This window comes from Aquila chrysaetos, chromosome 11 (genome assembly GCF_900496995.4).
Source record: "Aquila chrysaetos chrysaetos chromosome 11, bAquChr1.4, whole genome shotgun sequence".
Classification (NCBI taxonomy): Eukaryota; Metazoa; Chordata; class Aves; order Accipitriformes; family Accipitridae; genus Aquila; species Aquila chrysaetos.
Genome location: NC_044014.1, coordinates 29166337 through 29184329, shown reverse-complemented (window position 1 = coordinate 29184329; position 17993 = coordinate 29166337). Strand labels below are relative to the sequence as shown.

The following is a 17993-nucleotide window of genomic DNA, read 5'->3' as shown; positions in this document are numbered from 1 at the left end:
GATCTGTAGAAGAAGGTTAAATGGGTCACTGCAGTCTTTACTACCATAATTACCATCACTGCAGCCTCCTCGAGGGTTAAGGTGCCTTTGCTGTGCAGTTGCTTTTGGCTCCTGAGCCACAAGGGCAGAGATGGGTGAAGGTTTCATTCCAGGTTTCACCTGACATCACACCTGGCTTTTCACCCTTGAGCCAAATTCTGCCAAACCCTGGGTTCCTAACAGGGACTTCAAACCAAATTCAAGTCCCCTTATAATTTTTAAAGATGCTTACTCTAATTTCCAAGCATCCTGTATTGATTTTCCTTTAAACCCAGGTATGTTTGTATAACTGTAGGTTAATATGATTTTATAACAGTACATTTCAACTTCTGGTAGAAAATCACTTGTAATCTGACATTTTGAGGTCCAGACAAACATGCCTATTATACCATTACACAACACTCCCAAGAACATTTTTTTCCTCTGGTTCATAAGCATTGTAATAGAGTCATTAGTCTTTCTACCACTTCAGTGTGGTTTCAAAACCAGCTAACAAATTTCCTGGTGCCAAATATTTCTTTTCCTATTTGCACTTATTGTACTTCTAAAGAAAAGCTGCAAATAAATGTAAAATGTGTGATTAATCTTTACCCTACTTTGTATTTGCAGCACTGCTAGCATATTGTGGCAGCAAGTACTGGTATTTTGCGAACACACATGTACTTTCCTCTGGAAAAGAACAGAGGAATAATGTAATTGTTCTTTAAATTTGGCTTCAAAATTAAAAAAAAACAAAACTAAATAAAGGAGGCACTGGTCACGGTTTATACAAGATAAGGTAGCCCTGCCAGCCTGTGTCACATCCTGCCAGTTACTATGTTCACATAAGGTTTAATTTGAACTCAATTTTCCCAAGAACCATGGGGCTTGGTGTTTTTTTTAAATAAAATTTCTACAAAAATCAGGAAGCCACAGAAAAATACTTATTTGCTGTAATCAAAGGTCAATTTCTTTACGTATGGTAGGGATTTGCAGGGGAGAGGTTCTAAGTGCTCAAAATTGCTAATAGTATTTCTAAGCTAAAACACCTAATTAAATTATATAGTTATAAAAGAGGATATCACTCTAGACCAGAGAGAATTCTCTGAAATCAATATCCATAATTTTTATGGTCAGACAAAACTCTCACTTTTAAATATTCTGCAATAACAATTGTATTAAATTTCTCTTATGTGATATGCAATCCATTTGCTTCAGAAGGGACTGAAGTTTTGTGACCTATTAACTTATACTAAGATCTTAATTCTCAAAATATGCTTTTATAGCATTTGAGAAGTGAATAAGTTATTTTCTGAATTAAAGATCTTACTGTTAGGTTGCTTTTCTGTGGCAAGTTATTCTAAATTAAGAAAAAAGACTAACCTGGATTTTTCCTGGTCTGCTCATTATGCACCAAGGATTATTTTTGCTGATTAGATTTTTAAGGAAAGATTCTATCAAAATTATTTATCCTACAATAACAGAACAGAGAAACAATTTATTCTGTTTCTTCTTGTGCTTGACCTCTCTGTCCATTAAAAAAAAAAAATAATCCATTAATACATAAATGCAGAATTTGGATCCTTCACAAAAACCAGACTGAAATGCTTATAAGTGTTTTAAACAGCATTTGAGGGTTTAAATTGATAGGGTTATACGCACACACAAAGCCATCTAAAAGAACAAAATAATGATTTATGGATACTTTTTTCTGTTCCTCTGTGGAATGACAAAGAATAATCAAGTAACATTCTACTGAGTATGTACCTTCACCAGGATTTTAATTACCACATATGACTCCCATGAGATACAAACACATTCCAAGTCTGTCCATAGAATATTGCTTTTATTAGGGAATTTTATTTCTTCCACATATGATGGTTGACACTGGACTTTTTTTCCCCCCTCTGAAGTTCATTGAAGTTAGGAGATAAAACGTCATACAAAAGAATGTGGACATAGCTTTTTATAAAGAAGGCAGAAATCTGGCAGATGTCCCCTTGATATCCTCAGTTTTATATATGAGGCATAGTCAAGACTTCAGCCACAGAACAAGGAGGGCTGCTTCAGAATGGTGTAAGGGGAAGGCTAGAGCACAGCAAGAGAAGAACGGAGTATGATGTTATATGGAGATATTTTATGAAAATAACTGAGGAGCTTTGTTTAGTTACCTGAAATGTTACAGATCTGTGTGAACCATAGAGGGGAATGTGCTGCCTAGCAGTTCTTTGATGGGATCTGAGTTTTTATTTTTAAGCAGCATGTGTGTGTTTGATTCCACCCCCACCCCCCACCTCCCCCCCCCCCCCCCCCCAAATAGTGATGGCTTAAGCAGAAAGAAATTGGACTCTGAGACCTAGCCTAGATGCTTTGCTTATTGATGTAACAAAAATTAGCCTTTGACTGAAAAAATAATCTTATTTTTCTTAACTGGATGAAAAGCACCCAAGTGTCTTGAAGTCTAAATCTGTTTAGAGATAGGTGATACATTGTGTTAAGCCATTTGTAAGATTTTACATGTTAAGGATTTTAACAAGAAATTTGTATAGTTACTTTGTAACCACAAGTGTGGTGGAAATGAGTTGTTGATTAACTAAAGGAATAGAATATTCCAGATCCAGTTGGAGATCTATCTAAATGAATATGTGAATTTGGTTCAGATAATAAAAGAACATGTTGTTAGAATGATTTTTTTTTTTTTTTTTTTTTTTTTTTTTTTTTTTTTTTTTTGGGGTCTCTTTCGTCAACATGATGCCTTCTTATGCCAGGTAATCACCTTGCTCTAACAAAGAATCTGTATGGTTGAAAGATTCAAAAATCGCTAACAAGGTTTACTCATTAAAATACTAATAATTAAAATGCGAGACGTAGAGGTAGTTTTAAGTAAACCTTCAGCTCTTTCTAGCAGATTTAGTGCAGCTGGTCAGAGCTAAGCCTAGGAAAATGTAAAGGTATTAGTTTAGCCTTATATTTTCCCAAAGTAACCTGAGAGTCAGAATTTTTGTCATGGCATGATCTATCCCCTTCCCATTTGAAATTTTTGGCCAAAATGGTATCATGGTCATAGGTCTCAAAGGGAGCTATTTTGTAAAGCAGGTTCACATGTTGAAATCGATCCAACATGGTCCTGGGTGTACTTTTCCCATTTTAAAGTCGCTGTCCGCTCTCAGATCAGCTGGAGTGCTGTATGCAATGCTGGACGCGAATCCTCCGCTGCCAAAAGTATCCCCTTATCTCCTGCATCTGAAGATGCTAAAGCTTTGCTACTTGATGGGGCTTGAAATGACCATGTGAATAGATCCCATCTCTTCCGCAGTGTAGGCTAGAGGCAAGGGACACCACCACCCAGACTCAAGTCCAGGGTTCCTATGGGCTCCCTGCGCAGAGCCAAACGTGGGGGAGGAGGAAAAGATGAAGTGTTTAGGTGCGTATTTTAACTCCAGTGCTTCCTTCCCTGCCCCCCGCCTCAGGTGGTGTGAAAATGATAATGGATGAGCCTAGGACTTCCTCACTGCAAGGTAAGTGTGTGAGAATTTGCTACTTGTGGTACTTTACTGAGCTCCCACTGCTCACCGGCTACCCAAACCGAGTAGTGGTGGAAACATTTTGGGAAAAGATGCTTCTTGATCCTAGCGGATTTGAGTCATGGTCTGACTGTGTGGTTGCTTGGCATGACATCAGCAGAGAAATAGCTTGTGTTTGAACTGATTGAACTTCCAATCTTACCTGCTCCCCCCAAATAGTATGTGGTTCTTCAGGGTTTGGGAGAAGACAGGTGGCATTCTAACACTGCAATGGGCATAGTTTTATGAGGGAATGTGATGTTTTAGCAATAAAATGAAATCTTTAGCATTTTATACACATATTTCTATGTCTGCATGGATCTAATGCAATGTTTATCTTAGTGTTTTATAGAAAGTAGCTTCTGAAACTAAGGAAATTAATTGTAACATGTACTGTTAATAGTTTTGTAAAACAAGAGTTAAATATGGATGCTGAACGAATCGGTGCAGGTTTCAACATGACACAATACTAGCCCTATAACTCAGAGGCGTACAAAGCCTGAGGCCATAATTGCTCCAGTGAAGTCAACCTCTGTGCATCTCTTAAGGCAGAAACTATTAAATACTTGGAAATGCTTCCACTGTGAAGCCATGGGCAATTTTAACTTCAGATTTTTCCAATATCCCAAGTCAAACCTTGGAATTTTCCTCTAATCTTCACAGTGCACAGAGACAGTCTGCCATGAAAAATGAATTCTGAGCTATTCCCAACCCTCCGAAAAAGATGAACACATCAGATTAGGCACATTTTAATTAAGTTAATCACCTACAACATTTGGCATTTTCTTAAGGTTAAGAAATGCTGTAATATGATTAATTTTAGATTCTCTGACATAGAATAATTGCAGAAATAGCATAAGCCTGATGCACGGGATATTTCATTGTCTCCATGCTTTGAGGTGGCTGAAAGGCCATTCTTCAAAATTCACAGATTGTGAGGCGATACTGGTTGCATTTTTTGTCATTCCAGCTCCCATCAGTGTACATCTCCACACATTTTTCTCTCCCTTTGCCATTAGGCTCATATCGGTGCCAATTGGTATAATTCAGAGGCATGCCATTTATATACTTAAATTGACCTGAAATCTCACCCTCTTTAATGCCCAAGTAAGCATATTGGTTATACTGTTTCACAATACCCAAAATAGCTTTATTCTCCTCCTCATTTGTGGGAGTTGCAAGAGTTCCTCCAGCATCTTCACAGGATTGTAGTGCAGATGCAAAATCAACTCGCTTCCCATTGCTGGCAAGCATTTTCTCTCCTACTTCTCTTATTTCTTCTTTCAAAGCAAGCACTAAAACACGAAAAGAAAAAAATCTAGTTAGCTTTTTCAATTTCCTGTGGCATATTGATGAGAAAGCAAAGAAAGAGAAATCAAGAGATGAAGAGAAAATTAAAAGTGGTATAGAGGGCAAGAACGAGAGTAAAGGATGAAGAGGAATAAAGATGTTCAATATTTTACCAATTCACTAGCTGTTCACTAAGTATATTGTTATGCTGCTTGTGACCATCTGTCATTGCCTTCTCCAAGACAAGGATGCTCCACTGACATTTGCTGCATACACTATATCAGCCCTATTATATCGTGTGTACTCTCTAAAGAGGATCAGTTTGCTTCAAATTTGAGCAAGTGAAACAGAAATGATAATTTTTGTGATTTCCTTCTCAGTAGAAAACAATCTACCACCTTTAGCAATCTGGGTGCTGATAGATAAAAAATCTAGCAATGCGGTACAAGGCTGACAAGGTCCCATGAATCCATGTGGAAAGTGCAACACCCCTTGGAATATTTTTTTAATAAATCAGATTTGAATAAATGTGCATTAGTGTTCCTGAGAGAAATCTGCTTCTCCAGGGAAAATGAGTCCTGATCTTCCTTGTTTTGGATGAGAAAATGAAGTTTTGGTATATAGTACAATTTTCAAGTGTGATTTCTTTCCTGCAAGTCATGATTCTATAATTAATTTTGCCTACTGCACTTAAAACCGATTGTGAGCTGAAACAGTAAAAATGGGAAAAATTACCGCCTTCAAGTCTGGAAAGTCGGTGTTTCAAATTTACTAAAACGTCGTAGAATTTGGTGTCCTGAGAATCAGATAGACCTACACAGATAAAAATAAAAGTTATACAATCAAGCAAAACTAGGCTCTGCTGTGGTAGGAACAACTCCTTGGATAAAACTAATAATTTTCTAAAACTAACTAGCACACAATGTATTTTTTTTTTTTTAACATCATCTGGGGTAAAATAAATATTTTCCCAGTGTTTTCCACACTGTTATTAACCTATATTAAGGCAAACAAATAAAACCCTCTAACCTCTGAAATGCTGGTAATCCCCCTCTGCACAGAAGAAAATGAATTTTTCTAGGTTGAAGCCTTATGTTTGTCGTGTTTGTGAAAGTGGCTTTGCCAAACAGAATTTGTTTTATTTGAATAATCTCAAACTGAAATGTTACTTCGAATAACTTTGATAGTGCTTTGACCTTGGTAACGGACCTGAAGAAAGCATTTCTACATAGAAAGAAAATTATACAGTGACAAGTGTGTTCCTTACCGGACTACTTTTGCACATACTATCTTTGAATACTAGAGAAACATGCCAGAAGCTTTTTAATTACACTTGTAAATACTGGAATAAACATTTTCTTCCTACTTGAAAAAAAAAAGAAAAAGCTTCTGCTGTGAAAGAAGCAATTCCCTTTGGAAAGTCAATGGAAAAGCACTACAAAGTTTATATATATATATATATATATATATACTTATATATATTACATTTATATGTTTAAGTATTGATAACCTGTTTATTTTCCCTCTTCTGCCAGAAGACAGATGAGGCCTATCTTTTAGGAAAAAAAAAAAAAAATTAAACTGACCATTTCCTCCATTCAGTTTTCCCTCCTCTGCTAAACACAGCTGCTTTCTTGAGGGCACATGTCCTTCTGTGTTAACTGTTTTTATTCATATAACCTTCATGACATGGATTCATTGCAAAAAAAGGGAAGTTTACTTACGTGGTGGATGTGGCTGTCCTTTCAGACCATCTCTCCAAGACAGTCCAGGTCCTGGACATTTACACAGTGCATGGCAAGTCACTAGCAAAGCAGCTACTGCTGTGAGCGTGTAGAATGAGTAAGACAACATGATTGCTCAAGTCAGCTGTAAGAAAACCCACATATTTGTCAGGCAGTGATTCTGTAAGGAATTGTAGGCATTGGCTTATATAATTGAATAATTTTCTCCCCCCCCCCCCGGCATTTGTTCCTTCTTGAAATTTACATTCTTTCCTTGTTTAAATAAAATCTATAGTTCAGGTATGAGAGATTTCCCAGATTTATTTTGCTACCATTGCATAGCTTATACACAAAACTGTTTCTAGACTGATACAGATTGATATGCTCATTACAGAATGACAGCTACACGTTTGGGAGCAGTGAAGACAAATCATCCTTTTTGCTATCACTGACGATTTGTTGTTGGATTAATCCTTGAGAAATGATGGGCTCAGATGTAACTGATCATGCTTAAGCCATTAGTTGTCTGTAGGGACTATAATCACTCAATGAAACATAGATGCACATGCTACTAACCTAAAAGGCACAATCTGTTACAGTGGTTTTTGTGATGGTTTGGAGCTAGTTAGCAATCTCTTTAAGCACCGTACTATTTAAGCACATTTATTTGAAATAAGCAGACTGATAGTCTTTTACACATGGGCAAAATTTTATAGCTCAATTGACATTCCTATCTTGTTTTGAACAAAATTCCAGAAGCTTGAAAACGTCAGATTTAGTCTTGTAGAAAATGCATTTTTGCTGGTTAGCAATAGGCCTGTTCATCTTATTTTATCCTTTCAGCTATAACATTAAGTAGGGTTATAATCTCAGTGCTGAGATATCATGACTAAAAAGCACTCTGAAACTACAGATCATGGGTTTACAATGCAGCATTGGTAATGCTGTGCAGTTACAAAACCTGAACTGATTGATGGACTGTAAGACACTATGGTATAGAGATAGCCAGTTATTGGCATTATTAACTTAAAATAATGAGAGATAAAGAAAGGTTCAAGATGCCAGAATAGGTATCCCTTTCTAATGAGATGACCCTGATAGGTTGACTCTCATACAAAACAGGTAACTTTAAGTTAATACCCATGACTTCACTTTTCTTTTGGCATGAATTAGAGAGGATCATGTACTACACTCTCTTAAAAACTTCCATCCTTAAAAAAATTCAGAATTGACAAGATCATTTTAATTGAAAAATATGTTCTGAATCCAGCTCCACTTAAAGTTGAGAATAAAATCTTGGTTAGCTTGAATGCTGCAAGATTATTAACACCTCAGCTCATCAGCTAAAACAAGGTATTTGTTTCAAAGCATATATGCCAAGCAGCATCAAAATATTAGTTTATTATTATTACCATTTATTAAATGGATACACTAAAACTGGACTAAGCTTTGAAAAAAAAAGTATTGTTTACATCTTCCAGACTGACTCTATCATAGATGGCTTTTGACATTATTCTAAATCTGCACCAATACAAACTATTTTTAAGGGCAAAGTGTACTTGTTTTTCTAGAGGAATGTCTCATAACCATCAATTCAGTGGGACATACCCTTGAACATAAGAATATTCAATTATGTCATAAATTTCAGCATTTTGCTGCATATAGAATCTGTTTAAGTAATAGCAGTGTCTATTCCTCGTGGTCAAGAATTTCCACTTTAAGGAGCGGAAATTTCAAATCCACCTGAGAACACATGTGCTATATTAAAAGTGCTGTTGAGGTTCTTGTGTTGCATCTGAAGTGTCTCAAGTTGTTTACCCTTTACTATATTGAAGGCTAGCAGACACCTCTGACACTGCTGGCCAATGACTCAGCAGATTATTAAAGTCTGTAACAGAAACCTACCTTGGATGGCTAGGAATACTTATGTCCCTGAGATAAAAAAATGCAATTACAAAAGGTGCTCTTCATCTGGTGCTGATTGTTCAGGGAATTACATTTGAATGGACTACTGCATCCAGCTCATAATTGGATTATGATGCAGAGGCAGAGTCCTGATCAGTTATATAGCAAAATGGAAAAAACAGCTCTTCAGTTTTAATCTGGTTCTAATGACCTTCATCAGTCATTACAATCTGGTGTCCTTCAGGCATCTCCTCACTAATATAGGCAAAGTAAAAAATACTAATAAAGGAAAACTTAATTTTAAAATGTATATATGACCATGGAAATGAAAAGGAACAAGTTTGCCTTCTAGCTGAAGTTCCTTGTGATTTATTAAAAGGAAATTCAACTTACCCTTCTGCTTCAAAGTGAAGTGAAAGAGCAGTTTGCACAAGTCCCCTTTATATAATGTCATGTTTGTTTGTTAAATGACACTGCTGAAGTGGAGACTGGATAATGAGGGCACGAATGAGCCTTTTGAGTTTTGCTTACACACTTGTTATGCAAATACTGAGAACAATTTTAAGGGTTGAGAAATTTCTTTTTCTTTTATAAGAATAGAAAGCCAAAATTGGAGAAAAAACAGTCTAGAACTAACAGATAACTCCAGAGTTGTAGACACACACAAAACGTAAAGAAACTTTTAGCGATTCCAAGTGAAATCATAACAATTTTTTCTTGTTTTAAAAAATTAAAAATGGCATATGACCAGCAGTGGCTTTTGTAGAAAGAAGGGTGCTCTTGTTCATTAGGGAAGCACGTTACCTTCCAGAGGTAGGTATCAGAGTCTGACCTGCTAATCAGAATTCTCAACTTTGCTTCCCATCTCTGTAGCTGATGTAGTTACCTTACCTTAATATCATTTTCTAGCTGTGTGTATGTTTAATGTTTCTGTGAGCATCTGGTCTCTTTTGCATGTAGAGTACAGCTGATCTTCACTTGGTCAGAGATGGATCCTGGAAAAGTCTGTATACACGCACAAAATCCTCAAATGGACTTGTTCAAGTAAAAAAGAAACCAGAGGCTTTGGTCCTCTGGTTTCCCAGCAATAAAGATTGGGATCTCATGAGCAACTTCCTTCTAGTTCTGATGCCTTCTACTGTAAGGACATTCATGTTTGATCCTAGCTGAGATTTGTTTTATGAACCTTGGCAAGCCAACACATCGGTCCCTCACCTGTAAGATAGAAATACCTCTGCTTCACAGCTTTTTTCTCTGTTTTGCCACTTTACACTGTGATCTCTTAAGGGTAGAATGGTTTCTACTTTTCATTTGCATTTCACTAGAACTACTGAAGTTTTGTCATCACGCTCATGATGATAGTGTCTTTCTACCCAGCAGAACTGACAGCTGCAAGCTAACATCTTTAGGCTCCTTGTTCAATAATAAAGATATGTCTCATATCAACTGGCTGACCTAACTAAGAGAAAATACCATGGGGGAGATATGTTTAGGATCCCCTGATTGATAGAAGAAACTCAGTCACTTAAATTCACTTTGATTCACAACTGTGAGCCTTGTCCTGCAGTTAAAAGTGCTCAGCACGGTCTGTCCTCCCTCTCAAAAAAAAAAACCCCAACCCAACCAAAACAAAACAAAAAACCAAACTGAGGGGACATCAGTGTCCTTTTTAGCAAATGAGCAATTAACACTCACAAATGTATGTTATAAACAATCTATCTTCAAGTCCTTCCTCTACCTGATATGCAGCAAAGCTTTGAATTACAAAACCTCTAGTCCCACCATTTGTTGCAACTATTTCTTCCTGTAGTCCAAATGAGGTAGATGAAAAGAACTGGCGTTAAGCATAGAAGATGTGGATTAGATGGTATCCCGTAGGTAAAATACCTTGTTTCTGAATCCTCCTGCAGTTTGGGAATAGCACAGATACCAGGCAATTCAGCACAATCAAGACATGGGTAATTCTGTTTCTGAATGGCAGCAGACCTCCAAGGTACCTACAGCTCTAAGAAATTTTTGCAATTGCAAGATGGAACTTAATGGATCCAGACTTTGAGAATCAGTATTTTAAATGATTAGGTGCCCAAGTTCTTGGGAATCTAGCTTACCAGAACACAATCTCATACAGATGCAGTTTCTAGGCAATTCTGCCTAGAGTTGTAATGGTTAATTCTGTTCTGTGGTATCACTACCCACATACATCCTCCCCATGCATATGCATGCAACTTTAATATATGAACAACATGATAAATCTTTGCAGATTTGTACTATTTCTTCCACCTAACACAGTTTATACTTTAAAAAAAAAATAATTAAAGAATTGAAAACATTAATCAGGGAAGTCAGTAAAGCCCCACCAGCTACACACTATTTGTCCATTCAGGAAAGTGTGGCATCAGCAAAACATGGCTTATAATGGCTTAAGATGTAGAAAAACTTTATAAATTACTATCTTTTACCAAAACTTTCAAAGAAACATAAATTTGATAACAGTTCTTCTCCCATGAGTCAAATTACACTTACACAATGGAAGCTGATAAGAAATCTAAACCATAATCCAACATGAGAGTTTACTTACTTACTTAGTCATTAGATTTACTTTCCTTAGTTACATGGCAGAGAATTAGGGAAAACAAATATACTAGAATAAGGAAGAGAGAAAGTAAATATTTTTTCTGCAACCTGGCACTCCTGGAGAATAGCTACAAGGCTTGGTATTCTGAAATTTACAGGTAAACCTGTGTGGTAATGGCTGAAGAACTTTAGCTGCATAACACCCACAGAACCTAGCCAGGGAGCTCTAGTGGTTTCAGTGGGCCCCAGATACTGCATCCTTCTTTTTGTCATTAAGTAGAACAATTAAGATTCCCACTAATGCATTAAATAGGCCGTGTCATCAATGCCATCAAATTAAACCCAAACGCCACAATGGCCTGCTCAACTATTAGCAAAGGAAAACTTGGGGAAAAAAAAAATAATCTGATTTTCAAAGATACCATGTACCCAGAAAGACTGCTTCTTTGTATAGCAGCTGCGCATGCTACCCTCAAAAAAGTAATGTGAAAACTAATAACTCCCAAGATGGTTTCAATACTAGAGCCAATTTTATATAGCTTTCAAACTTTTAATTTTCAGAAAACAAGGTGAACTCTGCATTTTACTCAGCACACTGTTTTGAAATGAGCTGATTACTAACAACCTTATCATAGTCCAATCTGCATAAAGCTATGCTGCACTCTTTCACGTAAAATGCAGTGCTGTACAGCCATGCTAGTTTATTTTAGCAGTCTGTGAGACATTAATCTTAAATGTGTCACTGTGCTGCAAGTTCCCGATATCGAATCTCTGAGCTTGTCCTTGGCACAGCATCTGCATGGTAAGCAGGTGTGGTCAATTCTCCATCCTTTACCTTGTTCAAAACAACATTCATTTTTTATATTTGTCCAGTATTTCCACTGTAATCTATTTGCTCTGCTGCTACAGATCTTAAAATCATCCAGCCTTAGGTGTTTATAGTCAGTTTTAAGAAAACTCACTGGCATCAGCTTAAGCCCTCATCAGAAATATAAGGAACTAAACATATGTCACCGATTAAGTAAGTAATGAACAATCCAATGGGTAAAGCACTGCCTCCTCTCCACCTGTAGTCTAATTTTATTGAGACAAATCTAAGCAATAAATATGGGAAGGTCAACAGTCCCCCTGCCTTTGAAAAATAAGAAACACTGATAAAATGATTTTTATGGTAGTTTACAGTGCATTGATGCAGGAACAGGATGAAAAATGTAGAGAGTATGGTACCTTACTACACTGCTAATACTGAAAGAATACAACTTCTGCTGTGGGTAGGTCTTAAAATTTGTATTATTGCTGTGTGTACTCTAGACTTATGCCACTTTAACTTGAGGGTAAGCATCTTACAGGAAGAATGTCATTGCTGATGAGACATATTTATATCTATGAACAAACACGGTATCAGTGACATGCTGTCAGCTTAATAATACACTGTTATTTTGAAGAATGGATCCCAGAGCAGAGATTTCTATGCTTAAGTGTAAGCAGGTGTATGGTGGAGAAGGAATGATGAATATAGATAATGAGGTTCCTAAAGAGAGGACAGCAGAGATGGGGAACAGAGCTTGGAGTATCAGATTTTAAAGACCTGGCTCCACCAGACTGTACTGAACAGCCCTTGCATAACATTGTTCTTGCAAAGTATAGAAAATGTAAACTTCAGACAAAAAAAGAAACAAAAGCCTTCAAGCAATTCAATTAAAAAAACCCACAACCCTTTCAATCTATTTTCCATTCTAGGAAAAGCAAATTCAAACTATACTATCAAGAAAAGGGATGACCAGGTTTTTCAGAGCTTTTGTTAAAAAAAAAAAAAACAGGCATGGTTCTTTCCTGCTGTCCTGGTTTTGGCTGGGATAAAGTTAATTTTCTTTCTAGTAGCTGGTACAGTGTTATGTTCTGGGTTCAGCATAAGAAGAATGTTGGTAACACACTGATGTTTTCAGTTGTTGCTCAGTAGTGTTTAGTCTAAAGTCAAGGATTTTTCAGCTTCTCATGCCCAGCCAGCGAGAAAGCTGGAGGGGCACAAGAAGTTGGGAGGGGACACAGCCAGGGCAGCTGACCCAAACTGGCCAAAGGGATATTCCATACCATGGGACGTCCCATCCAGTATATAAACTGAGGGGAGTTGGCCTGGGGGGGATCACTGCTCGGGAACTAACTGGGCATCGGTTGGTGAGTGGTGAGCAATTGCATTGTGCATCACTTGTTTTGTATATTCCAATCCTTTTATTATTAATATTGTCATTTTATTGTTCTTATCATTATTATTTTCTTCCTTTATGTCCTATTAAACTCTTCTTAACCCACGAGTTTTACTTTTTTTTTTTTTCCAATTCTCTCCCCCATTCCACTGGGTGGGGGGGAAGTGAGCGAGCAGCTGTGTGGTGCTTGGTTGCTGGCGGGGGTTAAATCATGACACCTGCCAAACACTTAGAACCTTAAAACTATGTTAACAGAATAACTACTTGTCTTTTGTTTTCAGATTATATCCAATTCCTTCTTTCTCATATACTTGAAGCAATTGATTTAAACTACAGATTCATAGTCATCCTACAGGACATCATTAAAGCAGCCTCTTAGATTATGTGAAAATGGTAAGCAAGTTGCTAGAAAAGTCATTTTGACTGAACCATTATTTCTATGCCTTGAAAAAAAAAACAGAGAGAAAATCAACTAGAGCACATTAAAACAAAGGCAGCAAGCAGCTCCTGCTTTGACATAACATGGCAGATTTTGAGACACAGCCTTCTTTCTTCCTTCCTTCAGGCAGGACAAGTACTCCCCCCTTCTCCCTTCCCACGTTCTCTCTCCAGGTTTAGTAAAAATTTAACCATACTGTAATCAGCTTTTGTCTTGTCTTTTTAGAAACAAACACAAACCCAGAAACAATCTCATTCTAACTTCACAACCTAATAATGATTTCCAGAAGGTCTGTATCTTACCTGTTTCACAGCTAGAGAAACTGAAGTTTAGAGAGATGCTATCCCTAGGATCATTGAGGAAGCCCATTTTTTGCCAAAGCATCAGTTCACTTTTCTATCCTGTAGGCCATATTACTGACTATAATTCCTCCTTACATCTTCCATGCTAAGCACATAGCCCCCTATGGGAATACTACACAACAGTATGGGAGATGATTCCTAATCCTTGGTCAACACCACAACAAAATTACCCACTGCAATATCAATTAGTAGTGTCATGATGGAGTAAATATGGCCTTTTTTTACTGAAAGTAGTGCAAAGAGTAATCATAGAGGTGTCCTACTATACTGTGTTCCCATGGAGATCAACTGTCCCATGTCCCTCCTATCAGAAGTGGTAATAGGAAGCAATTTATGCTTGAACAGCCACTGGCCAACATTGCCTTGGAAACATATGCTTGTAATTCATATCTTGCTCTTATAAGCAGCCACCTGGCCCTTGTTATCAATTTAAAATAAAGATAATCTAGCCTGCAGATAGCAAAAAAGTCCTGCTAAGCTGTTATTATGTTGTTATTGCTGGGAAATGGCCCATCTAATGTCTCGCTGATAAGTGTTACAACATGTATATCCAAAAGCATCGTCAACATTTTATTTGCAATTGAAATTCAAACTCCTTGGGAGAAACTTGTTACTGAAAATGCATGGCAGAAAATACAGGGTTACAAATGAAAATAAACTCACCAAGCTGCTGTTAAGGTCTGATGGTCACAGTAAAATGAAGCTGCTTTGCATCTTACTGAAGAGACCCCAACTGGTAATGAATTCCCAGAAAACACCACATATCGTGGTTGTTACTGCTGTTATGAGCTGAAAATTAAGACAATAGGTATTACAGAATTTCATCTTGCACAGAACTTTTCAGGAGATCAAACACAGAATTCTGTATGTTTAAGCTGATTGTGTTTGAAGCACATAGTATTTAATATATGGAATCTGTTTCTTTTGTAATGGCGCATGTTTAGATTCTAATTAGTGCAAAAGCATAGAGGAACTACTTTATTTCTCTTTGGTAGCAGATAGATATTAAGGGACTTCATTATTTCGGTTTCCATGAGAAGCAGAGCACCTGACTGGGCTGGTGAAGCGCAGCCAGGTGTCCATCCAGCTCCCGCAATTTCGCGTGGCGGTTTTGAGCTCCATCTCCGGAGGAGCGGATCGCGCTCCCCGGGGCCAGGAGGGATCAGGCAGCAGCAGCAAGCGGCGTTTCGGGGCCCCAGCCCTTGCTGTGCTCAGCTGCTGCATCGCGCTCTGCCTTGCCGCAGCAGTGTAACGCAGCAAAGGCGCGTTGCCCCAGTCGACAGCGCTACACCTTCTGCCCGTAAATCCCCGGCAGCTTCAAACTAGCCATGCTGGATATTGCTGGCAGGATAGCTAGAGCACTGAGATACCAAGGAAAGGCCATAGACTGAAGTGTCCAAGAAAGCAGATTAATCTCCATACCTTTCATTGATACCTGAGCTGACTTAGAACTATGCAAGGTGCAGTCATTGCAGAGGCTTCAGTGTAGAAATATTTTTGGAAGATTCCTGTAAGAGAAGAAGAGAAAAGAAAAGCTCAGCTACATGCATATATTTATTAAAACCATTTTACTTCCACCCTGAGCATTCCCTGACTGTAGCTGGGCATCCAGAACAGAATATTCTGGAGCCTGAATACTAAAGAGAGTTATTTTGTAGTTTTCTGCAGTAATTTGGTTTATTACTAAGTTTTCAAAACCCTTAGACTAAAAAGGTTTTTGATATTTTGAAAGAAGTTTATAGTTTTCTTCTTCAATTACAAGCCAATTTCCTTGCTAAATTCTCTGAAAGACTTTGCAAGACAAATGCTTAAAAAAAATAGACACAGCTTGTTGAAATCCTTTGGATTTTCCTATAGAGTGAGATTTGACCAAAACTACTCATCTACTAACAGAGATAATACAGAGGATGGAATTGGAGGAAAAGTTTACTTCATAATTAGCAATTGGGTAAGGAAATAAGTTAAAATTGAACAAATTCTCTCAATAGAACCATGGCTTATTTCATACCAAATTAGCATTGTTTGCAACACTTGTTGCAATCCTTCAGCATATATTTTGAGATGCTCCCTGAAGAATGAGAACTCATATTTTCACCATCTTGACATAGTAAAACCAGCAAGATTTGATCACAGAATTCTTCACGTTCAAAACAGAAGCTTTAGGCATATGTCTGGTGCCCTAATAAAAAGTATGACCTCTCCCTGAAAACATTTACCATGTTTATATCCTTACGTCATTGTTGCTAATACCATAGTCCTGTTATACCATTTTGCTTGTTATTGTTACGGTCTGGGCTATACTTAGAGTCTTTTGTTCTGATTATAAAGCATGAAAACTGATACCTAGAACTGGAAAGATTAGCACAATGAACCAGATATATTCATTCATTTGTGAGTATTTTTGTACTGAACGGAATGATTCAGGGAACACTACACTATAAGGTAGGAATATGAAACTTACTTTGAGTCTAAAACATAACCCTGCACTTCTAAAATCCTCTAATTTCCAGTGACCTGCAAAGGGAATTGGGTACCTAATTGTCCTTTGGAAACTTCCCTAGGCACGTAAAATGTTGAGGAGAAAGCTGAAACACAATAAGGAATGGGAAAACTTAGAGAAGGAAGGTCTGAGAAAACACTGGGAGGAAATTCTTCTCTCAAATCAGATATCAAGAGGGAAAAAGGTGGGCTCTTCAGTTGCTGGTTAGGATAACAGCCACTTAGCATTTTCCTTAAGTCAAGGCACAAGCCACTGCAACCTGTAGTGCAAGTTGCATGAATACACTCCCAGCTGTTTTCTTTCAGCTCTGCAGTGCATTTTCTTAGCTAGCTAATTAAAGCCCCTAGTAGATAAAAACAAGGAATAGGTGAAGACCCAGAGAAATAGAAAGACAACAAAAGGGAATGAACAGAGCCCTACAACCTCAGATTCTCTCTGGAGAGACTGGGAGATGTTGAATATTGCTTGAGGCCAGAATGATTAAAACTAAAACTCTTTAGTAGGTTATTAAAACACAGCAGACTTAGCTTGCATGACAAATCAAAGAGAATGTTTAATAACTCTGAGAAATGTAATAACCATGAATGTCAACTACTTAACTAATAAAATACAATTTTGTTATTCCATGGGGGTCACTCCTTACAGCCTTTATAGCAGCTTTATATGCAGTTTTGAAGCTTAAACATTATTTTTCTTAGTAAGACAAGAGAAACTCTACAAAATTACTAATAACCATTTCAGCTACCTGTTAAATGTTATTTATGTATTTATTTATTTATGTTTAAATTTGGTTTGGCATTCACTGCTCTGATTTGAGGAATCATTCTAGGATGCTGGCATGCAGAAATCCAGCCCCTGTATGTTCGAGCAGCTCACTGCCTGGTTAAAGAGCACTTATCCCATCCTTAGTGAAGCAATATGAACTACAGCCCAACCTAGAGATTTCAAATCCATTCTGCTAAGCATGACAAATATATGCATACCTGTACAATGGATTATATGTATCTCCATACTTTTTCCATCTGAAATGCAAAAGCACAAATAGCAACTTCTGTTCATCTTGTCTCAGATCCCCACGTATGTACGTACCGTGCAACTACATAGCCATTATCTTGTTCAGATATTATCTCCGCAGCAGCAACTGTGAAAGATGTTACAGATTGCTGGCTTATCCGTACTGTTCTGGAAATACAAACAGCAGCACAGCTATCGATACCCTTTTTGTTGACTGGTTTTTTTCCATTCATTTTAGCAGAGACCTGAGCTTCCAAAAAAGTACTGAACTGAATCAAGCCTTTTCACATCAGTGTAGTTCACACACCCCAAGTACAGTGAAGTTTACCTAAAGGTTTAGGCCAATAGCCTCAGAAAAGTATGTTAAATCACTGGAACAGCTGTTGTCCTGCCAATAATT

At 37.4% G+C, this 17993-nt stretch overlaps 1 protein-coding gene across 4 annotated transcripts; it reads right to left on the bottom strand.

The window, feature by feature from the left end:
• Positions 1 to 4314: 4314 nt before the first annotated feature.
• On the bottom strand, positions 4315 to 17778 carry LOC115348613 (pulmonary surfactant-associated protein A-like). Of its 4 annotated transcripts, XM_030031556.2 has the most exons (7): positions 17669 to 17778; positions 15502 to 15587; positions 14743 to 14868; positions 9392 to 9505; positions 6596 to 6740; positions 5607 to 5684; positions 4315 to 4876 (listed from the first exon to the last, which is right to left on the bottom strand). In XM_030031556.2, the coding sequence occupies exons 5-7, from the start codon at positions 6723 to 6725 to the stop codon at positions 4500 to 4502; spliced, it is 585 nt and encodes a 194-aa protein (XP_029887416.1). In that variant the 5' UTR covers positions 6726 to 6740; positions 9392 to 9505; positions 14743 to 14868; positions 15502 to 15587; positions 17669 to 17778; the 3' UTR covers positions 4315 to 4499. The 4 variants fall into 4 exon arrangements, with proteins under 4 accessions (XP_029887416.1, XP_029887415.1, XP_040983402.1 ...); XM_030031555.2 differs by lacking the exon at positions 9392 to 9505; XM_041127468.1 differs by lacking the exons at positions 14743 to 14868; positions 15502 to 15587; positions 17669 to 17778 and having other exon boundaries at positions 9392 to 9763.
• Positions 17779 to 17993: the final 215 nt, after the last annotated feature.